The sequence below is a fragment of the Grammomys surdaster genome, unplaced genomic scaffold (genome assembly GCF_004785775.1).
Source record: "Grammomys surdaster isolate TR1022 unplaced genomic scaffold, NIH_TR_1.0 129, whole genome shotgun sequence".
NCBI classification, from domain to species: domain Eukaryota; kingdom Metazoa; phylum Chordata; class Mammalia; order Rodentia; family Muridae; genus Grammomys; species Grammomys surdaster.
In genome coordinates, this window is record NW_021604587.1 from 4,404,726 (window position 1) to 4,428,916 (window position 24,191).

At 41.3% G+C, this 24,191-nt stretch overlaps 1 protein-coding gene across 4 annotated transcripts in view; it reads right to left on the reverse strand.

Annotated features, from left to right (window-relative positions):
* Nucleotides 1-22,402, reverse strand: part of Sec23b (SEC23 homolog B, coat complex II component) — a 36,820-nt gene extending 14,418 nt beyond the window's left edge. The window contains exons 1-13 of one of the 4 annotated variants that reach the window (XM_028754258.1): nt 22,307-22,402; nt 19,361-19,584; nt 17,078-17,135; nt 14,717-14,803; nt 12,249-12,485; nt 12,063-12,148; nt 11,175-11,319; nt 10,586-10,744; nt 10,153-10,268; nt 7,024-7,147; nt 5,105-5,185; nt 2,027-2,116; nt 1,052-1,158 (exon numbers count right to left, since the gene is read on the reverse strand). In XM_028754258.1, the coding sequence (XP_028610091.1) occupies nt 1,052-1,158; nt 2,027-2,116; nt 5,105-5,185; nt 7,024-7,147; nt 10,153-10,268; nt 10,586-10,744; nt 11,175-11,319; nt 12,063-12,148; nt 12,249-12,485; nt 14,717-14,803; nt 17,078-17,135; nt 19,361-19,581 (1,511 nt within the window). In that variant the 5' untranslated portion in view covers nt 19,582-19,584; nt 22,307-22,402. Of the gene's footprint in view, nt 1-1,051; nt 1,159-2,026; nt 2,117-5,104; nt 5,186-7,023; nt 7,148-10,152; nt 10,269-10,585; nt 10,745-11,174; nt 11,320-12,062; nt 12,149-12,248; nt 12,486-14,716; nt 14,804-17,077; nt 17,136-19,360; nt 19,596-22,288 lie in introns of all 4 variants that reach the window. The other 3 variants (XM_028754242.1, XM_028754266.1, XM_028754250.1) reach the window with 3 other exon arrangements.
* Between the last annotated feature and the right edge of the window lie 1,789 nt (nt 22,403-24,191).

Genomic DNA, 24,191 nt, shown 5'->3' on the forward strand with positions numbered 1-24,191 from the left:
ATATCTGCATGTACAAATACCTAAAAATAAAATATAAAAAGCAGCACTACTGGAGAAGCACCTGCAGTCCCTTTAACAACAGCAGCAGCTCATATAAACTGTGCAATAGTATGTGACCCCTGAAATAAACAAGGTGAGCCACACACACCAGAGATAAACACACACAGATATAAGTACACAGACATAAGAAATAAGCTGTCATACACATATGGTAGAAACAACACAGACGTGGGAGTGTGCAGTAAAATTACATAGACTTAACTCTGGGAAGGGTAAGTAAAGACACACATAAGTAAGTAGCTATTTCTCACTATCTACTGGGGACAGATTCCAGGACCACCCTCCCTCAGACATAATGTCACTGATATAAAGTGGCATAGTTCACCTGGGCATGGTAGAGCATATCTTTAGTCCCACCACTCAGGAGGCAGAGACAGGCAGAGCTCTGTGATTTCAAGGCCAGCCTGGTCTACATAGTAAGTTCCAGGCCAGCCAGGGTTACATAGTAAGATCCTATCTCTAAAATTAAATAAATAAATATAGATATAATGTCATGGTATTTGTAAATATCTCAATAGACTGTACTACATACACTCACTCATCTCTACATTACCATTGACAATGTAAATGCCTTATAAATAGCTATTATACTATATTGTTTATGGAATTTTTTTTAAAGTCCCTACATTTTCAATACAGATGTAATGTCAAACAGTATTTTCCATTCCGGTTTGGCTAAATTTAAAGGTTATGAAACAGATGGATACAGAGGGGCAACTGTACTTATGTTCTGTTTACATCTTTAACAGGATGCATGATTTATTTATCTAGCAAATAAAACAATAAAAAATAATATTTAATGAAATATATTCCTACTGAAAGCTGATTCTTTTTGGTAAGTGTGTAAAGGTTCACTTGGGTTAATCAAGAATGGTTGATCCATGAGTGAGTGAGGTACTGGAAGAACCATCTAAGGATAAACTCAAAGTAGTCAAAATGCTCACAGGAAACCCATCGGCCTTGGTCAAGAAGAAAGGGACAAGACACTCACTTTCGGGCAATGGTGGTCACTCGGATGCGCTTCTGAGTGCTGGAATGCTGATACTGTGTGACAAACTGGATGGCACCTCTGCCTCCCTGGGGAATCGGGGCATTGTGCTGCAGGGTGAGAGGCCACACATCTGGTTACTGTCTGAGGCATGACTTAAATATGCTCTACCTTCTAAAGCACTGAGGTAAGGTTCTCGGTACATTTTCAATGGCACACTTAGGACCTGCATGTCCTATGGTATCATTGTATATAATAACTCTTATCTAAAAGGCAGAGGGGAGGGGGAGGAGGAGAAACATTAGCACATTCAAATGAACTGGAGCTGGGTATGTAGCTCAGTGAGAGATCATGTGCATGTAATACATGAGGCCTTGGGTTCAGTCCCCAGTATCAGAAGGAATAAAAGTAAACTCTAGTTAATGAATTGCTGCTGAACTATTTAGAGATGAAAACCACAGATGACTGCAAGTTGCTCTGAAACATCAAAAATAAGCATACCTGTGATCCCATCAGAAGCGCAAAGCCACCCTGGTCTACAAGACACCCTGTCTCATCTCCCCTCCATCCACAAAAGCATACAAAATAAAATGGAAACATTTAATAACATAACTATAGAAAAATAGATTATAGAATCTAAATAATAGTTATGCAGGTGTTAGGTGTACAAGTCTATCAACTATTCTGTATATTTGTAATTTTTTATAACAATATATTGGGAAAAGACTGATTCCCTCAAAAATTCATGAGTTATGATGCCTAAGAAAAGTCAGTAGTCATCTCAGGGCCTTGTCACATCAACAGTAAAGGAACACAGTAATTTGCTGCTTGATTCTAACTAAATGCTGGAGGGAATTTTAAAAGAGCATACCAAATGAACACAATACCTAACATGATAGCAAAGATGTACCAGGGTGGGGAGAAAGTACCTCCTAATAAATCAGAAGAGATTCTAACATGAAGAAAATTGCTACATACCTGATTGACAACTTCAAAGTAGATGCCAAGAGTAGAAGAGGGATCCAGGCCACAGATCTTCCACTGACTTGTACCACCAACACCAAGCTCCTAGGATGAGACAGGAATTTCAAAAAGACACATACATATAAAAATAAACCCCGAGGGAAACTAGGACTTAAACGCACCAATGAGCAGGGTAGGTCACATTTGAACATTTGGTCCAAGCTAAACTTTAAATTCTAGTAAAAACATCTAGAAAAATGTGTAATTACCAGAAGGAATCTTAAAGTTTACATTTACAGTACTTTTAAAATAACCTTTTTACACTGGCACTCTAAATCATTCTAATACATCATACATATAACATATATACAGCATATATTACTGAAATCAACAAAGAATTATGTCAATGTTAGGGAAGAACACTGAGAAAGAATTGGTTTGAAAGCTGCATTTGCTTTCTCCATCACTATTACAATAAAAAAACAGAGAGCTGCAGATCAACTGGAAACCATATGGACAGACAGAAGCTTTAAGCAGATTCTGGCTTTATCTTTAAACCTAACTTCCATTCACCCAAGCACAGGGAGGAGAGTAACAGCTTAAATACCACTGTGCAGAAGCAGATGCCCCAAGATCGTAGATTCCTCTAGAGAAGATATTCAGCACTGCCTTCAACATCAGTGTCTGGAAACATAAAAGCAAAGAAACAGAAAGAAGAGACCAAAAGGTGAGGACAAGGCTAGGGTTTGAGAAATGAAGGCTGTGGAACTGAAAGTGATGCTGGTGGGATGGGCAACCGCCACAGAGAGCAATTAGGAGGCAACTGGGGAGAAAACACAGGCTAGGTGTAGTATTTTCTCAGATTTGACAATGAGGAAATGGCACAACATCCTTATTTTTAGGACACACACATTGTATTACTTAAGAACCAAGTGTCATGACATCTGAGAATTATTTCCCAAGGTTTCTGTAAATAATGTTGGTAAAGCAAACATGCTAGGAGATCTTAACTACACTGGGGGGGGGGGGTAGTAGAGTGGGGGGGAATGCGGCACCAACAGCTGTGGAATGCCGCAAGTACCACCCAGTGGTGCTAGAGGGTGGGTATACAGGAACACACTGTACTCTTCCTAAGACCACTGTATGCTTGAAGCTGTGCTTGCCTTAACCCTGAGAACACCCTCACCTTCCAACCAAAACTTTCAATGCTGAATTCAAATGGAAGACTAATTAGTGTGGTGCAATTTTTTAAAGTATCTTTGTAAAACTACTGCACGAAGCTTTGTCAGAGAGACTTTAAAGCTCACAGAAAGTATTCTGCATGGGGCAGCTTTCCAAAGCCCTCCCATGCAAACAGGAGTGGTGCAAGTCGTGTGCTAAGTCAGATGGGCTTTGGGGCAGAAACTGCCCTATCCAAGGACTACAGAGGCGTGTATACAAATAGTAACCCCCTGCCAAGCTAGGCAAAACTTTCATTTATATAGTCCCTGTCAACGTCTGCTCTGACATACAAGAGATAATGAGCAACTTGTATAGGGTTCCAGTGTGTCCTTGTCCGAAGTGTGTCACCTAACCAACCTCATTTAATCCTAACATTAAGTAAGTACTGCTATTTTCCCATTTTCTAAAAGCACTGAATTAAAGAGGTTTAAGAATTGTACCCAGGCCACTCAGCTAGCAAGTAGTAGCTATGCACCCTAAATCCACAACAGCTATGTAGTCCACCTGTGTAACTACATCCCAGGTTACCTCAGAGGCTGCACTGAGACAATTTTATGGGGGAAAAAAAAACTCTTACATTCAAAAGGACTGAACTTTTACTGGACCCAATACACCTCTTGACCACAGGCTATCCTATTGTGTAATCAGTCTGTTGAAATCCAACCTTAAAATAACAATGTAACAATTAACCTTACTTGCCTTGGCTAGCCCATGAATCAGCTTAATATAACTTAACATAAGTTAATGCATAGATTTAATCTTAACATACATATTCTTCCATGCCCTTACTCACAGTAATATATACATGTGCATATATGTACATGTTGCTAACAACTGCCAGCATGTTAGAAACAACCTTATACAACAAATATTCACCATACATCTTAGAAACAACATATAGACATAGCTTGTTTGCAGTACTGAGTGCTTCTGTGTTACTTGGGGTCATAAAATGACCGCTCCCGCTTGTAAAACTGTTAGCGATTTCTGTAAAGAAACCCCATTCCTTTTCCACAGGATCCTTTCTGTGGTGTTGAATAAATACAGAACAGAGACAGACAAAGGGAAAGTGAGACATCAGACAGCATTCAGACAGGCAGACACAGATACCCATGGAGATTACAAATAGGCCAGTAACTATGGACAGACAGAAGACAGAGAGAGAAGTGAAGAACTCAAACTCTGGCTTGCTCTGGGTCAATTGAATCCAAGAGGAAGTCTGTGATTTCATCCCTGATGCAACACTCACTGATGCATTTGCATACTCTGTTATACTTAGTGCATGTAACCAATGCAAAAGAGATCTCATCAATCAGATGCTGTGTCTGTTGGCAGCTAAAGCATACTCACAGCATATGGGCCATCAGCAAAGCCACTCATCCAAAGGGATGTCTGCACTTTGCCCTCATATACTAACAAAACATAGGCATTTGTAACATCCACTGTCTGACCAACTAAGTGGTCCCTTGTCCCAAGCTCACTATCAGCTGAGTGAGACAGGGTACTAACTCTAAGTTATGAAGTACACAGGTTACTCTGGAAGAATTCTGAATGTCTGTCTTTGCTGTAGGGAATTGCTTTTTTCTCTCAGTGAGATAGCATCCACATATCAGATGTAGTGGGAGGAATCCGAGATCTGGGTCCTCTGGATCAGCTTCAACCCTGAGCAAGGGTTAACTTAACCTCCCTGACTCCACATTTTCTTCTCTGGTCAAAGACAGATCAATGGGCAGAAGGATAGATGATACTACCTCTTGGAGTTGTCATCACTGAGGGTTAGAGCTCCTCTCATACAAATACACCTTCCAGGTAACACAAAGCAACATCACCAGGGTTTAACTTAGCTAATGAGTTTACTCAGGGCTTCCTTACATTTTCTGACACGCATGGTCCTTTCACATTCAGAGATACGCATGGACCAATGGCCCCTGCAATCTTCAGCTCCCGAGAGGTCTAAAACAGATCACACAATTAGTTAAGAGCCAGCCTACTGCCACCACAATGACAATAAAAGCTCGGAGGAAAATTCCCACAGAGAAAATCGCTAATGAATTACACTATCTAAATGCCCACTCAGGCTTTTCCAAGAACACTAGTTGCTCATTAAAGTTTCAACAAAATCCACCTTAGAAAATACATCAAGAAGACCAGGTGTAATGGTACAATACTTAGCAGGCTGAGGCAAAAGAGGAAGAGTTCAAGGCCAGCCTCACTGTATTTGTGGCCACATTGAGTTCATGAGACTGTCTCAAAATCAAAACAAAAAGGACAAAATTCATTTGTTTGATTTGAAGCAGGATCCCCAAGAAGAAGCTGAGACTAACCTGGAAATCCATAGACAGCCCAAGTGAACTTGTGCTCACAATCCTCCTACCTCTGCTGAAATGCTGGGATACAGATTGGCACCACCATACCTGGTCAGATGGCATTTTCAACCTTTGAAACTATTATATATGTGAAAGGTAACAACTCTCACAAACTGTAACATAATGACAAGATCAATGGAGATCTTTTTCTTTTCTCTCTTCTTTTCTTTTCTTTTCTTCTTTCTTTTCTTTTGAGGCAGGGCATCTATCTCTATGTAGTCCTGGCTGTTCTGGAACTCCCTACATAGACCAGGCTGGCCTTGAACTCACAGATTCTTCTGCCTCTGGATTTTTTTTTAAATAAATAAATAAATATTTTGAAATCTGAGTTCATTTCAATAAAATAAATTCAGTCCATACCTCTTTTTCTTTTGGGGCAGGGGTGGTTTGAGACAGGGTTTCTCTGTGTATCCCTAGCTGTCCTAGAACTTGCTGTGTAGACCAGGCTGACCTCAAACTCAGAGATCCACCTGCCTCTGCCTCCATAGTGCTGGGATTAAAGGCGTGTGCTCAGTCCACTCCTGCTTTACACAGATGCTGAGGTACTAACTCAAGGCTCGCATCCTTACACACAGGCACTACTACATCCACTGAGCCAGCCTCCTATCTCTTTTTTAACAACCTCCAACTCTGCTAAATAAGCAATCAAGCAAACCCCTTAAACATGTAAAACGATGTTTCAAGCTTATCCTAGATAATTTAATGCTTTTCTCTAATTCTCTAATGATGTTTCTAACAGCCCCTTTTAATGATGTCTCAATGACTTAAGACTCAGTTGTCTAGGACTCTGATTTCCTACACAGTATTAGAACACCTGGATTCTTCTTAAATATAAACCCCACTTCGAGCAGTGACTCACATCGATGGCTGGGTGGATACTGACCATGTATGACTTGCCTGTAATCAAGCCCCAGCACAGCAACCCACGCCCACCCCAAACCCCACTCACTGACTCTGCCTATGCTAAACCAGAGTGCAACACAGCAGGGCCTGAGAGGAAAGAGAAACTTTACATTTAGAGCTTTAATAAACACATGGGTAATCCTTGAGAAGCAAAGGAATGCGGTGGGCAAATACTTTGTGATAACCATCTTATTGGATCCTTTTAACTGGTCACTAAAGCTTATGTCTAGCAGCTGAAGCTACAGTGTCTAAACTGAAACACACTAATCCCAGTAAAGTTTCTAAAGTCTGTAATATGGCTGAGTACAGTGCAGCACACAGGAGGGAGAGGCAGGCAGATCTAAGAATCTGAGGCAAGCCTGGTCTATATACTGAGTTCCAAGACAGCTGAGGATACACACAGTGAGAACCTGCCTCAGATAAATAATAAATAATTAAATATTTATCATGTACATATGAAAATTCTATAAGCTAATTATATAAGCTAATTTAAAATAAAACTTTTCTAAAAGCCTACTGCACCTTTACTTCCAATGTAGCACCAAACGCCATTCTGAAATTTCCGTTGAAGTCTTTACTAAAAATTCTTTGGAATGTCTGCTTGAAAAGAGAAGTGTTGAAAGAATCTCCCATCACCATGTGGCCTCTAGATAAGAAAGGAGGAAAGTATACATTTAAAATGATTGGAAGCCATTTGGTTGTTCCCTTAAGATTCACAAACAATTTACACCTTCTTTTGTTGTCTAATTGCTCTGGCTTGGACTTCGAGTACTATACTGAATAGGTAGGGAGAGAGTGGGCAGCCTTGTCTAGTCCTTGATTTTAGTGGGATTGCTTCAAGTTTCTCACCATTTAGTTTGATGTTGGCTACTGGTTTGCTGTATATTGCTTTTACTATGATTAGGTATGCGCCTTGAATTCCTGATCTTCCCAGGACTTTTACCATGAAGGGGTGTTGAATTTTGTCAAATGCTTTCTCAGCATCTAGTGAGATGATCATGTAGGGTTTTTCTTTTAGTTTGTTTATATAGTAGATTACATTGATGGATTTTTATATATTGAACCATCCCTGCATTTCTTGGATAAGGCCTACTTGATCATGATGGATGACTGTTTTGATGTGTTCTTGGAGAAAGAGGAACACTTCTCCATTGTTGGTGGGATTACAAGCTGATACAACCACTCTGGAAATCAGTCTGGCGGTTCCTCAAAAAATTGGACATAGTATTGCCTGAGGACCCAGCTATACTACTCCTGGGCATATACCCAGAAGATGCTCCAACATATAACAAGGACACATGCTTCACTATGTTCATAGCAGCCTTATTTATAATAGCCAGAAGCTGGAAAGAACTCAGATGTCCTTCAACAGAGGAATGGATACAGAAAATGTGGTACATTTACACAGTGGAATATTGCTCAGCTATTAAAAACAATGAATTCTTAGAGAAATGGATGGAATTAGAAAATATCATCCTGAGTGAGGTAAGCCAATCACAAAAAAACACACATGGTATTCACTCGCTTGATAAGTGGATATTAGCCCAGAAGCTTGCAATACCCAAGATATAACTCACAGACAACATGAAGCTCATGAAGAAGGAAGACAATGTGTGGGTGCTTCAGTCCTTCTTAGAAGGAGTAACAACTCACGGGAGCAAATATGGAGTATGGAGAAGAGACTGAAGGAGGGGCCGTCCAGAGAGTACCCCACCTGGGTATCTATGCCACGTGCAGTCACCAAAGGCAGACTTAGTCGTGGATGTCAGGAAGTGCATGCTGACAGGAGCCTGATATAGCTGTCTCCTGAGAGGCTCTGCCAGAGCCTGACATATACAGAGGCGGATGCTCACAGCTAACCATTGAACTGATCATGGAGTTCCCAATGAAGAAGTTAGAGAGAAGACTGAGGGAGCTGAAGGGGTTTGCGACCTCATGAGGAGAACAATAATACCAACCAACCACAGTTCCAAGGGTCTAAACCGCCAGCCTGGGAGCATACAGGGAGGGACCTATGGCTCCGGCTGTATATGTAGAGGAGGATGGCCTTGTCGGGCATCAGTGGGAAGTGGGAAAGGAAGTCTTTGGTTCCATGGAGGCTGGATGCCCCACTGTATGGGGAATTTGAGGGCAGGGAGATGGGAGTGGGTGGATGGGTGGGAGCACACCCTCATAGAAGCAGGAGGAGGGGGAATGGGATAGGAGGTTTCGGTGGGGAGGGAAATGGGGGAAAGAGAATAACATCTGAAACAAAAAAACAAAAACCAATTTATGGAGAGAGAGAGAGAGAGAGAGAGAGAGAGAGAGAATATGTTACCATGTCCACACAGGTGTTACTAATTAACTTAAATGAAAAACAAGTTCAGTTCAGTTTGTACTTGGAGAAGAAACTATCTCAAAAACATTAAAGAACCCTTAGAACAGTGCTAGGGGGTTGAGAAGGTGCCCCGGTGGGTAACGGTACCACTAAGCCTGATTCTGACCTCTACATGTGTACACTGACTCATGTGCACACAACTTGTGTGTGTGTATGTGACACACATACACACATAAACAAATAAACAAACAAATAAATAAATGTTAAATTAGAGAGAAGAGATATGCAGGATCTCCAGCCCCCTACACACGGCTGGCTCTCTGTAGATGCTGCTCCTCAGACTGTGCCATGTATTCCAGTCATGGGCTCCTGGGCAAATGTAGGCAGGTTCTGATTCAGCAAGTGGGAAATGAGGTCTAAGAGGCTGCACTTCTCATGAGCTCCCAGAGAAACCAAGGCTGTGTGTGCTCAAACTTTGTTCTAGTTAGAATCACAGGAGGGAACCTGAAGAATGCTGACACCCAAGCCACACCCCGAGTTCTTTATGTTAGGCTGTTGGGGACTGGGGATGGGGAACGTGACAAAGCAGCTTGTTTTGTTGTCCTCTGACTAGAGCCTTTAAAGTGCCCTAGGAGACACGAGTGTGCAGCTGAGCTTCAGATCCAGCGCTCCACCTCAGTGCTTCTTGCACTTTCATGAGCACCCAAATCTAGACCGCCGCTCCCCAAGAGCTTCTGAGGCAGAAGGTCTGAGGAAACCCAAAGACCATTCCTAATCAATTCCCATAAACCCCTAAGGTTCCTGGTCAAACCATCACTGCAAGCTGAGAATCCATTCTACATTTTCACTTGAGGACAATATGACTTCGTGACAAGTGTACCCCATAAGGAGACAGTGACTGGCACTAGTCACAGAGTCATTACCCTTGTCAAGTTTCTTCTAATTACTTAACACTGACACTCAGACGGCATTTACTCATTATGGCAAGGAAGTGTACTACTGAAGGCCAGGTACTCCACACTTGATTGATGACCTAGTCTGCAGACAAGTCTAACAACTCCAAAGAAGAAACAAAGTTACTTGGATGCGACTTGTTCCCAGTGAAATCCTGAGACCCTTTCTAAGTACTGCTTCTTCCTCACCAGGGCCTACAGTCCCTTTCCAGTCAATGAATCCAAATCTTGTAGTGACCTGAAAACTCCAAAGCTGGCCTCACTCACCCCTGTAACTCCATCATTCATTCATTCACCCCGTAACTCCATCATTCATTCACTCACCCCTGTAACGCCATCATTCATTCCTTCTTATTTCCCAGTTGTTCAATGTCAACATACCCTGTAAGATTTGGACAACACTTCATCTCCAGAAGTCCAGTTTGATCAAGGGCACAAGCATAAATATCAATGCAGTGACCATTTGCAGCAGTCCGATTAGCAAGCATCTCATAATGCTGTAAAGAAAAGAAACTATTAGGAGCAGAAGCATAGCTCCCAAGGCTCGTCTTACCACACCTAAGGATGTAATCAACAACAGAAGCATGGAGTTCACTGCCTCTAATACAGCCGTGTAACATCAAAATGCAGCTTTAGAGTCAAAACTCCTTAAACACTCTAAAGCCATTCACTCTAACTAGTCAGGTAGCTCAGAAAGTTCAAAGGAGGCAAGGTCTGGAAGAGTGTCACTACACAAGCATCCCACTGACCTCAGCAGGTGGCCATCATTGATCCTGAGTCTCTGTAATTACAGCTGGAACCCGAGGGTACCTACCTTGGTTGCCTTTTTCATGAACCGAGCATTATCTTTCTCAATATCGTGCCAGGAACGAATGGGAGTCTTCAATTCATCTCCAACCACCATGCCAGGCCCTTGGGTCGGGGGCCCACCAGTGAACAGCATGATCCTGGCTCCAGTATTTGGGAAAGTACCCTAAAATTAGAGTTAAAGACTGTAGCAGAAACACACAGCTCCACCTCTGAGCACGGCTGCAGTTTCTATATTCAAGTTGTCTAAAGACAACTCTTCTCTGGCCACCTCACAGGTTCTTGACCCTAGTGCTGCTGCGGAGTAACACACACGAGGGGTGGGAGAGGAGCGGCTCTTACTCTCTCCCAACCAGACGGTTTCGACTTCTATTACTTCGGTGAAAGCACTCTCCACTGCTCCAATTCCCTCATTTTTTTCATAAAAACTTCTTGGTATTTGCAAATACTGAGGTCCTCATCAATGTAGATAATAATAACCAAAACATTTTCTGATCCATAAACAAAGGGCTGACTTAAGGCACAAGAAAATTTCCAACAAACCTAACAAGAACAGCCTGAATGGCTGGATAGGTCTCTATAAAAATCTGAGTTACCTCCAACAAGCCAACAGCAATGGACAAAGCAACACCAGTGGATCGCAGTGGTCTCTTCCCCTGAGTTACTGGCCATGGGTCCCTCTGCAGCTCCCCAAGAAGATCTGTGAGGTTCATGTCAATCTTGTGAATGGGCTGTAGAAATCTGTATGATTTCAAAAGGGAACATCAGCTGTGATTTAATAAAGTACCTTGACCTGCAACCCTAGGTCACACAATTAACCACTCTTTAAAACAATTATCCAATAAGAAAAACACAAAACTTTTTCCTTCAAAATTATCTCTATAAATATAGAAGCAATTCCAAGCAATTTTACTGCGAAATATGCCATAAAATCTAATAATCACACATTTACACATGTATCATAAAAAAAAATTTTTTGAAAAGGTAAAAGAAAGTAAGTTTAATTAAATTTTAAGCAGCAAGGGAATCCTAATGATACACATAGTGTGGTTCCAGTTTGTCTGAGTCCGTTTACATGGACAGTCTTCTTCAGGCTGAAGTTTCTGTCTGCATGCCCCTTGAGACTTAGAAGCTACATAGAAAGAAACACTCTGGTTTCTGAAGAGAGTAGAGGCTGTCTCCAGCAACCAGAAGCTTTCAATACACTGAAGGAAGTGAGTGCTTCCTCACAGGCTAATTTAAAAATAACCAAAGAAGTGTTTTAGGTTTTGTCAGTTTTACTTAAAGATCAAGGATAGCAGCCAATGAGGAGGAGATGGGATAAATAGTGTCTAAACATCTCTCTGAGAAACTGAATGTCTACTGGCTTACTCTTTAATTTTTTTTCTCTTAGAACTATGGACCCAGAAGTCCTAGGCTTGCTCTTCCTAGTCTGAGCTGTTAGACATGTCCACCACAGAGCACACTGTATACTGGTGTCTCACCTGCTGGAAACAAAGGGTTGGTCCTGAGGTTGAACAGGTCTGGTTTGCTGCACAGGCATAGCTGACTTGGTCAGGCCCAGCATCTCCTGAAAGGGAAAAACAGAAAGATCCAATTTTCATAAACACTAAAGTAAATAATACCACTGCAGATCTACCCTTGCTCCTGCTTCTTTATAAGGCACTAACCTGTATTTGCTTTGCAGTTAAATCCTTGGTCCCTCGGAAGACATAGCTCTTGGAGATTCCTTCGCAGCTTAGCTCATGAACCTGCACCATCCTCCCAAAAGTGATAAGACCAACCAGGGCATCTGGAGGAAGGAGACTCAGAGACATCTGCAGGGACTCTTTGAGGGCTTGAAGGTCATCTTCCTCCAAACATGTGTCAACCACATAGAGAAAGATCAGAGGGGACCTAGCACCTCTCTTTGAGAAAAGAAAAACAGCGTGATGATCAGTATACACATAGACATAATCAGCGAGCACAGAAAGATCCAATTTCCATAATTTTCATTAACACAAAAAGTAAATAATGAACATCTTCGTAAGGGACAACCCTGCATTCCACAGGACAAATCAGGTACAATATATAAGTCTCTATGCCTGTAAATATCCAGGAGGATAAGGGCTATGTAGGTAAGAATCTACATCAGCCTTACCTCATCAACTGATTGATTATCTCATCAGCTTTACCTCATCAACTGATTGACTATCATCAAATGATGAGGATCCACCCACACACATGTGCACACACATACGGACACTCAAACACATATACATGCACATGCACGCACGAGCATGCATGCACACACACAAATACACATGCTCACATATATACACACTCACATACATGCAAAGTCTATCAAAACAAACATTCATCTAAAAATGTATTCAATATTAAATACCTACTATGTGCCAGACATTACTGAAGACCCTGGGACACATCACTGAACAGAAGAAACAAAGATTCCTGCCAGTAAAAAGGAACAACCCTGGGGAGGAAGCCAGGGAGCAGCAATAGTTAAGATGGAGGAAGGGGCCAGGTCCCTTTGTTAAACAGAGATCATGGCTGCGGATGCTGGCCCATGACTTTGGAGGAAGAGGCAGATGGATCTGTGTGAGTTTGAGGTCAGCCTGGTCTATATACTGAGTCCTAGGACAGCCAGAGCTATATAGTGAGACCATGTCTCAAAAAGTCAATAAAAAAAAAATAAAGAGAGATGAGGGCAGCTTCGTTAAGAAGGTAAAAGCTGAGGTGACAAGATGTCTCGGCAGATAAAGGCCAAACCAAGCCTGATGACCTATATTCAATCCCCAGGACCCAAAAAATAAGTACTGGCTCCACAAATTGTCCTCTGACCTCACACACACATATACACACTCGTACAAAAGTATATGCATACATGCATATATACACCCACACACATGCACAAACACATACGGACACTCAAACATACATGCACATGCACGCACGAGTATGCATGCACACACACAAATACACATGCTCACATATATACACACTCACATACATGCAAAAAACACATAAACACACTCATATATACATACACACATACATGTATGCAAACACACATGCATGCATACACACAAACACATAAACAAATCATGGTTGTGGGGAGGAGGGAGGGAATGGGGAGCACTGCAGAGCAAAAAGAGTCCCAAGGACTCTGAGGGAAAGATAAATCAAACACCCTCCTGCAGGTGTGACACCTGACGGGTCAGGAAGGCTCATGGAACTGAACAAGGACACTAGGGGGAGATAAGATATGGTCTTGAAGATTAGGTTTTGCTTTGGGTGGAGAGGGGCCCATTTAGTCCATCAGTGACTGGACATATGTGTCTACAGAGTTACACTGGCTGTTGGGTTAAGAATAAAACATAAACAAAGAAAACTGAGGGAGACCAACTAAGAGACTATCAGTGTATCTAGTGAGAGAAGGCACATGGCCCAGGATGGCTAGGGTTGGGAGAGGAGTGGTGGGTGGAGTCTAGGTATGTTCTGAATAGTTTGTCAAAGGATGTTCTATCCAAGTGAGAAAGGGAATGTGGAAGAAAGAAGTCACTCTTAAGAGGAAGGGTCTGACCTTTCTAGCCCAGGCTAGCTCCCACCACTGTTCATCTCTTCAGCTGCATTTGGTTGTTAGATTTCACTGAAATCATGTTCAAGAAAGGGAGATCAATGGGAAGGGTAGGTGAGGGACCTACATCCCAGAATGCTTAGGGAGAAACAGAGGTTGCAGCTAAGAGCAGGTAGGTAGGAAAGGAAACAGACTGCAGGATTTAATTCAGAGTAAGATGATCCTTGCAAAGCTATCTCTCCTTCTAGCATACACAGACCAGTGGCAGGAAGGGAGACGCTACTGTTTAAGCTGACCACCTAGAATATGAAGCATCTTCAGCTGAGATGTGGATGGCTATAGAGGATAGGCTTTAAATTTGGTCAGGTCTATCCTTTTTGAAGCCTGGGTCAAGACCTGAAAATAATGCCAGTAACACAAATATTCTAGAACATACCGTCTAGAATCCTGCTCCCATGGACACCAGTTTTACCTCTTGAGGACAGGTGAGAGACACAGAACTCTGAGTATTTCAAAAGACACTCAATCTAACAGTATTCATTAAATACATGACAAAATTACCTGGATCATATACTCAATTGTGGAAAACTGGGGCATCAATTCAGCAGGCTGATTCACCTCAGATATGCCTGTATATGCTGGGGGGAACTGACAAGAAGAAAGAAGAACAACATTTACTTAGGGCTATAAGTGACTGGACTTCCACGGTTTCCTCTGACTGGGGATTACGCCTAGTTTCCTTGTTAGGAAAGCGCACCACCTCTGAGCTTCAGCTCCAGCTATGTGTGGTACATTTATTTTCCATTTATAAAACTGGTTCATGACCGTGTTAATTCTGAAAGCACAAAATATAAAACATGTTGCTAAAACACAAATATAAGCACTTAAAGCTTCTAACTTTCTTACATGTCTATGATTTTAAAACCTTAAAAAATATTTACTACTTAGAAAAGGCCTGTTCACCCATCCATACAGCCACGTTCACAGGCTTTAAAATATACTACTCAAAAAATCTGGAGAGATAGCGCAGTGATTAAGAGCACTGGCTGCTTTTCCAGAGGACCTGGGTTTAATTCCCAGTACCCACATGGCAGCTCACAACTCTGTAACTCCAGTTCCAGGCCATCTGACACCCTCATATGGACATGCAGGCAAAACATAAATGCACATGAAATAAAAATAAATAAATCATTAAAAAAAGAAAGATACATTGCTTAAGCTTTGCCCTGCAAATTATATTCTGAGGTTGTCTTCAATAGTCTGTAAAAAGCTGAAGACATACTTCAATGGTACAGAACTTCCTCAGAACACACAAGGCTCTTAGCTCTGGGAGGAAAAAAAGCATATATAGATATAAAGCCTTTATTTAGGTTTATTATCAATAGAATACAGTGCGGTGGTTTGAGCAGTTATAGCCCCATAGACTCATACGTCTGCATGCTTGGCCCATAGGGAGTGGCACTATTAGGAGCTATGGCCTTGTTAGAGTAGGTGTGGTCTTGTTGGAGGAAGTATGTCACTACTGGGGGTCCTTTGAGGTCTTATATATATGTTCAAGCTCCACCCAGCCTATGCTAACCTCCTCCTGGCTACCTTCAGATGGAGATATACAACTCTAGGCTCTTCCAACACCATGTCTGCCTGTGGGCTGCCATGCTTCCTTCCATGATAATAGTGGACAAAACCTCTGAAATTATAAGCCAGCCCCAATTAAATGCTTGCCTTTATAAGAGTTGTGTGGTCATAGTATCTCTTCACAGCAGTAGAACCCTAACTAAGATATGTACATGCTCTATGAAGAAAAACACACAAGCTCAGGAAAGAGAAAACAGTTACTAACTATCATCCTATCATCCTTGAACCTAGTATGTGCTATATCTGAAAATGAAATTAATCATAGTTATGATTAGTAGTTAGTAAATACATGTCCTTAATACCTTAGGAACTGTTTGAATTCTGTATACCTGTTGAATATAATTAGTGTTATCAACTTTATTTAGGTATAGTTTACAAATTATAAAAGTTACCCATTTTAAGTGCATAGTTCTATGAGTTTTAAGAAGTAAGTCATGCAATAATTACTACAATCCAGTTTTAGATCAATTTTATCCTACGGCAGCTACTTTTAAAAGGAGGTCTTAGTTGTGGGTATTGTTCAGTTAGTATACACAGGTCAGAGATTTAATCTAAACACCAAAAAATAAAAATAAAAAAATAAAAAAAAAGAAAGAAAGAGAACAAACACTCCATTGGCATTCAACGACTTTCTTTTAGTTTAGTAGTTTAAAATCTTTAGCTGTTGGGAATAGCAGCGCACACCTTTAATCCCAGTGCTTGGAAGGCAGAGGCAGGCAGAACTCTGAGTTCCAGGATAGCCTGGTCTACAGAATGGGTTCCAGGACAGCCAGGGCTACACAGAGAAACCCAAAAGAAAACAACAACAAACTTTTACAGCAGAAGAAGCTCAATACTGACACTGAAGATGAAAATTCAATGTCATCCAGTAAAATATGAACAGATCTATTTTCTTCAGGTAACATATTCACTTGCCATCGAAACCATAAAGAAAGGACACTGCTACATCCTCTACGACTCAACACCAATGTACCTCACAAAAGCTGACGTGAGAGCACCGAAGACTGCTAACTGCAAGTACAGACAGAAATTTAAATTCATGTAATCTTTCCCAGAGCAGTCAACAAAAACAAATATAATTTTAAATTACATACCTGGCTGGGCAGTGGTGGCGCACACCTTTAATCCCAGCTCTTGGGAGGCAGAGGCAGGCAGATCTCTGAGTTCCAAGATAGCCTGGTCTACAGAGTGAGTTCCAGGACAGCCCGGGCTATAAAGAGAAACCCTGTCTTGAAAAAAACCAAAAAAAAAAAAAAAAAAAAAAATCAGATTCGTTAAATTACATACCTGATTTCTTTGAAAACAGAAATTACAGGCCCAAAGTTTTGCTCGGTAATCCACTTGACTGTAAGATAGATAAATAAATATTACAAACAGGTATCATACATATTGTCAAACTAGAAAGCAAGCAAATGTGGACTTAAAGTTTTATAAACTAAACAGTCGTATGTTTCTGAGTGTGCACACACAGAAGGATTCGTGGAACTGCACTGCAGGGAAAACTGGCTCTCAAGTACATCAAGAGGTTCCCACAAATATTTGCACTCAGTAAACTCTGTTTTGTCTTTTCCGATTCCAAGATCCTGTTTTAAAATTTCTTCACTTTTGCCTTCTATTTTAACCTGGTTGTAATGATTTATCCAACATGTTTATTGTTCAACAATGTAAAGCTTTTTTAAAAAGATGTTTAGTTTTATTTCTGTGCATGTGGATTTTACCAGTATGTTCACACATGCCTAGCAGAGGTCAGAAGAAGGCAAAGAATCCCCTAGTTCTGGAATTGAGCTAACACCTAGGTGCTGGGACCATGATCCTGGGTCTCAGCTGGAAGAACAAGTACTCTTAACCACTGAGCCACCAATTTTCAGCCCCTATGTCAAACCCCTTAATTTCAATAATAAAAGCACATTTCACACTTGGGCCATTGATAAACACGGTAGAAATGGTCCAAGATAAAGCACCTATTGCTGCCTCCTCCTTTCTGTACCTAGAATATTCATAGCCAACAGCTATCATTTTACAAGCAGAGCTGAAACATTCCTAACATGGGCTTGAAAAATAAAAGCAAAGGGAAGTTAAGGAAGGTGCTCCAGCATACAAAAATCTTGACACTCTCAACTTGTTTCAAAATTCCTTCAGCCACGCCCGGTGGTGCAGTCTTATATCCTCCCCACGACGCTAGAGGGTCACACAGCACTAGAAGGTGAGACCCAATTACATAGCACACTCTATCTCAAAAATGATGGATAAAAATTATTTCCAATAGTATCCAAATATACTAATAGAATCTCAGATAAAAAAAAATACACTCAACAATAAAATTGATGAGAGTTAAAATTTCTTCTGCCAAGGCTAAAAAGATGCTTCCGTGGCTAACAGCACTTACAGTTCTTTCTTCCAGAGGAACAAAATTTAGTCCTAGCATCCATGCCAGGCAGCCCACAGCACCTGGAACTTTAGCACCAAGAAGTTCTACTCCTTCTTTTGCCTCCACAGGCACCCACAACAAATGGTATGCACATATGCATGTGCACTTGTGCAAGCACGTCTGTACACACACATACACACACACACACACACACACAAATAATCTTTGCCAAAAAAAACCCAATTCTTCTGCCTCGTACTTCTTCTAGACATACTATGTCATCATTAAGGTATATACAAAAAGAGCAAAGTTTTTAGATTTTTTTTTTAATGCTTCAAAGGACACACCTTTAAGTCTACAATCAATCCAGAAGCAAACTGATAATCTGAGATGGGAAAAAGGAATGAGGAAAGAAAAGAAAGGGATGGAAGAAGGGACAACTCCAAATACTTCCTTTCTATCCTCCCCTTGTTCACATAAAATTCCAATTTTCTTCCAGGCATGCCTTTAATCCCAGTACTTGGGAGGAAGAGACAGGAGGATTTCTGTGAGCTAGAGGCCAGCTGGGTCTCCATAGTAAGTTCCAGGATAGCCAGGGCTACATGACTCAGAAAGAAAGAAAGAAAGAAAGAAAGAAAGAAAGAAAGAAAGAAAGGAAGGAAGGAAGGAAGGAAGGAAGGAAGGAAGGAAGGAGGGGGGGGGGAGGGAGGGGGGGAGGGAGAGACAGAGAGAGAGAGAGAGAGAGAGAGAGAGAGAGAGAGAGAGAGAGAAACAAAGAAAGAAAAAAGAAAGAGATTCCAATTTTGTCTGGGACATCTGCCAAGGAAGTTTCATCCTCTAAGATCTCACCATCTACTTCTCATCTCACACTGGAAACTCTCCTATAGGAAGCTAGTGACTCTCACCAGGGAGGGATGGTATGGAGGTGGAGGAAATGGCACATGCACTTGGGATACAGAGGTAGGCAGATCTCTGTGAGTTCAACACCAGCCTGGTCTACAGAGTAAGTCCCAGAACAGCCAGGGATACACACACACACACACACACACACACACACACAAAACCCTTTCTCAAAAAAAAACAAAAAAACGAAACACAAAAAAGGAAAAAAAAAACCAACTCAAGTGATTTTCAAAGGACTTGCATAAAGACAACAATTTACTATATTCATCATTTTTACCATTTTAAAAAAGAATTCCTACCAAAGTGGATTGAGAATAGCTTTGCAGGTGGGCCTACTGCAAAGCACAGGTTCATACTGTACAGGAGGTAAGTCTGGGCGTTCTTTTAAAGGAGTGAGGAGACAAGCCAAGGGAACAACCATTCTTGTGGCTTCAAGGCGGCTAGAAGGCCACACGTTCCAACTGAAACGCACACCATCTCTTTCTTCATTCTGCTGAATGAATTCCAGATACGTTGCCATGGTCTAAAAGGAAACTAAAGATAAAGTTTTAATCATATGCAAAATTCTCAGCTCATCTTCAAAAAAAAAAAAAAAGATGGTTCCAAGCCAGGTGCAGTGGTTCAGACCAGAAATCCCAGTGCTTAGTCTCAAACAAAGAAACGGTATTATAACATGCTATTTCACAAATACCCAGCCTAGAAAAGCCTGTCACTACAGGATTTATCTTTGGGTAACTACCTTCTCTCAGACCCCCAAAGTTGATCACTCTTCCTTTCTGCCTAGTTTTCTACTGCTATCATAAAGACCATAACCAAGAGTAATGTGAGAAGAAAAGCGTTTATTTAACTTACACTACCCCACCCCCAAGGTGCCCAAATGCTTTCTGAGTAGTGTGTATCATCTTCCAGGAAAGGCAGAACAGGAACTAACACAGGGGCCATGGAAGAACACTGTGTACTGGCTCATTCCTCAAGACATACTCAGCCTGCTCTCTTATACAATTCAGGACCACCTGTCTAGGGGTAGCACTACTCAAAGTGGGCTGGACCCTCATACATCAATCATCAATCAAGAAAATGCCCACAGGCCTATCTGATAGGGACATTTTCTCACCTGAGGTTCCCTCTTCTCAAATGACCATGGCTTGTGTTAAGTTGGCAAAAAATAAAATAAACAGGCTACTTTCTCAAACCATCTCTGTAGTACTTAAAAAAAAATTAATCAAAAAGGTTAGAGGTTGAACATTTGTTAACTGGGTATAGTTGGATATTACTAGTAATTATTTATTTGTGATGCTAAGGGTCAAATCCAGGACCTTGTGCATGCTAGGCAAGCACTCAAACACTGAGCTAAATTTCTCAGACAAGCCAGTTTTAACCATGTATCCAAAGGTAAGTCTCAAATTCTGGTTCATGATCCAACAATTTTCCTGATTCCCTTCCTTTCTTTATCAATCAAAGTAAAAGCTGTTCGAAATGTCACATTCCAAGTAACCTTGAGTTCTGTGTGTCCGTCATCGTTTTGTGTCCCCTGCCACCCCCACCACTTTGCTAACCAAGAAGAAAAGAACTGTATGCTGCTCTGAGAATCCGTTTATTAACAGGAAGCAGCTTGGCACTGAAGCATTTCTAATGGGCATACCAAAACTCTGAAAGGAAGTTTGCTTTTGTATTAGGTCTCACCATGTTCTCCTTCCTCACCATGTTTGCTGATGCTCATCCTTGAAAGACTCTGACTCTCTAACAATTAGTCTTTCAGACTAAGCTTTCAGACTCAGATAACCCAATGTTGTTAAGCAAATGCATCCTGTTTGTGATCTAAAATGCATTGATACACGAGTGACTGAAGGTCAAATGAACAAGCCAATCAGGAAAGCAAAAAGAACTAGCAAGATGGCCCAGGAGGTAAAGTGCTTGCCACGTAAGTCTGATAACCTGAGAGAGATCCTCAGATACCACGAAAAGATGGAAGGAAAGACCCAATATCACAAAAGTTGCCTCTGTCCCCAACATGAGTGACTTGACAGGTGCACACACACACAAAGCACATGTTGAAGCAAGTAAACCTTAAAAAAAAAGAAAGCAAGAAAACAGAACCTATGAGATGAGAATGGAAGCATTCTTGTAACTTTCATATTTGGGAGGCTGAGGCAAGAAGAACCAAGGGAGTTCAAAGCCTCCTGGGTTACATAGGGAGATCCTATTCAAAATAAAAAATTGGAGATAGATAGATATATATCCTGCAAATAATTTGGATGAGGGCAATTGGGCAATTTTACATACCCAGAAAAGCAAATTAGTTATTCTACCATACAGAATCTATACAACAACATCCCAAAATGTCTGTTCCTACTGAAACTTTAACACATGTACTAGTTAGTTCTGGCAAACACAGGAAGATGAAACCCTGACTACACAGAAAGCACTTAGGCACCTGGGTGGGAGACTAGTAAATAGATCACAGCACATTCTAACTTCACCATTTACAGCAGTTACTTCAGCAAACCCCATTATACAACGGTAACCCCTCTATAAAGTCCTTTACTTAAATGTCCAAGTCCCCACGTATCTACATATTAACATCCACTCCCTACTTCCCACTGCCTCCTTTCCTTGACCTTCTAAACCAGTTTCTTAATCCTGGACACGTAATCCACAGAGGATTTCAGTGAATTCATGAATCCTCTAAAGTTCTATGTATTTTTATTAAATTCTATGTGCTGATAAATGTCCATTTTCCACTGCTCCCATCAAATTCTAACAAGTAAGGGTATCTGAAGAGGTAAATAGCCGAATGGATGGATGAATGAGTGAATGAGGAGAGAATGAGTGAGTGAGTGAGTGAGTGAGTGGATAATCTCACTATACTCTCTCCAGGACATAACTTTCCAGGACTTAGTAACCATCTGTAGACACAGTTAAATATCTAATCCTGTACTGAAGATCTGGTTTCTGGTTTCACTTATCACAAAGTAAAACTCAAAGTTTTCAAGAGGATTCAGTCCTTCCGGATGTTCAAGACCACCAACACGCCAATTCCGAGGGCTAAAGAGTCAGAAACCAGCCGTCTGCTATCAGGCATGGCGCGGACCAGTCACTTTCAGCCGGCTTCTGGGTCATCAAATTCCCTCTGATTCCTCCCATAAGCAAGCCCACCTTGCTCTGGCATCTCTGGCTTTGGCCCTCCTCCTAAGCGCCCATTCACCACGGCAGAGCCAGCCGCTCACCTGTCCGGAGCCGCTCACCTGGATAGAGCCTTCCGCGCCCCACGGACACCAGCGCTCAGCTCCGGCTTCCACCGCCAAGTCCACCTCAGCTCACAGTCGATTGGTCGGTGCTCCAAAACGTCATTTCTAGGCGCCATGCTCTAGCCAATCAGAGAGAGCTTCTCTGGCTGACACAAGAAAGTGAAACAGTCAGGAAAGCTGCGCCTCCATCTTTGAATAGGGCAAGGCTGTACTTTCTCACCCTAAAACCTTTAGAATGTAGAGTTCCTTAGGATACATACTTTCTCGAATATATCCTTAAAATTTTTTCCTACACAGAACCTCGGCGCCTACGGAACCATCATCCAAACGCATCCAGAACTTCTCAGAGGACCGCCCTGACACAACACGACGTCTGTTTGCCTCAGGTGGAAGTCCCCCTCATCACCTAGCTACCGGGAAGCGAGAAGAGTGACGCGTAGCCCCAGAGGAACCCGAAGTTGTCCGGAAGAGGCCCTCAGCCTCCGGGAAGGGTCTAGGAGGTGACAGTCTCTGCCGCTAGTTGGTGTTTTTTTTGGGCTCAGCAGGTGCAGTTACTCTCTTCGCCTTACAAAACTTTCCCCTCTCATTGCTGCTATGGTTTTTGCGCTCAATAGAAACTGTTTCTGGTGAGCATCTTCCTGCCATTCACCACCAAGGAAATGAGTAATTGGGAACGGTCTTATTCAAGCATTTAAGGAAAATAACAGAGTCTATTTTGATGGGTAACATAACTTTTGTGACCGCTGCAGTCATTTTATACTTTCTTACAAGTGGCAAAAATAAATAAATAAATAAATAAATAAGCAAGCAAGCAAACAAATTCAGCGTGTGTGTGGTGCTTGCAGAAGCCAGAAGACATGAGATCCCATGGAGCTAGAGTTACCCTCTGTTGTGTACACCCTAACGTGTGTGCTGGGAATTGAACTCTTAGCAGTATACATTCAACCACTCAACCAACTCTTCATACCCCAAACTCTAAAATCTTATATTTATACTAAGACATGTTTAGACATTCAAAAAGTATCCATTAAGTAACCCAATTTACTATTAATGCAAACTTTTCTTTAAAACAGAGCCTAACTCTGTAGGTTTGGCTGGCCTGGAACTCACAGAGCTCTGCTTTCCTCTCTGTCTTCCTATGCTTCCTGAATGCTGGGATTAAAAGCACAGGCCATCACACCCAGATAAATCAAACTTTTTGAAGTCTACAAGTCATAGCACTTAATTTAAATAGTTGTTACTATGAAATATTACTATTTGCATTAAAATATTTTAAAAATAAATTTACATTTTTCATCATCTTAAATGTAATGTTATTAATGGCATATTTAAAACCTTAAATATGTTTGGGGAAGGCAGTTATCTCTTCCAAAGGAAAAATGTCCAAGTAAAGTAAAATATACATGTTCATTATATCTAACACTGAGAAAAAGAAATAGCTTTTTAAATGACAAGTACAAATGTGATTTTATTTGTCAAAGATTTCCCTTTCAATTTTTGAACCTGGCTTATTTCTGCACTAGTAATTTCTGTAGAGAGGATTTTTTTTAATTGCATGTTCAAAGTATAAAAGATTGAATGTCCTTACTTGGGGGAATTTTTGAAGTATTTTATTTATATAAGAGTATACTTGCAGGGCAGTAGCAGTGCATGCCTTTAATCACAGCACTCAGGAGGCAGGGTCAAGGAGATGTCTGTGGGTTTAAGGCCAGCATGGTCTACAGAGTTAATCCCAGAACAGCCAGGGTTACACAGAGAAACCTTGTCATGAAAAGCAAAACAATGAAAAACTAAAAAAAAAGAAAAAAAAAACCAAAGGTACTTGTTTCTGTAACACAGATCTTTTCAATTGGAGAAATATAACAACTTAACGTGATTGACT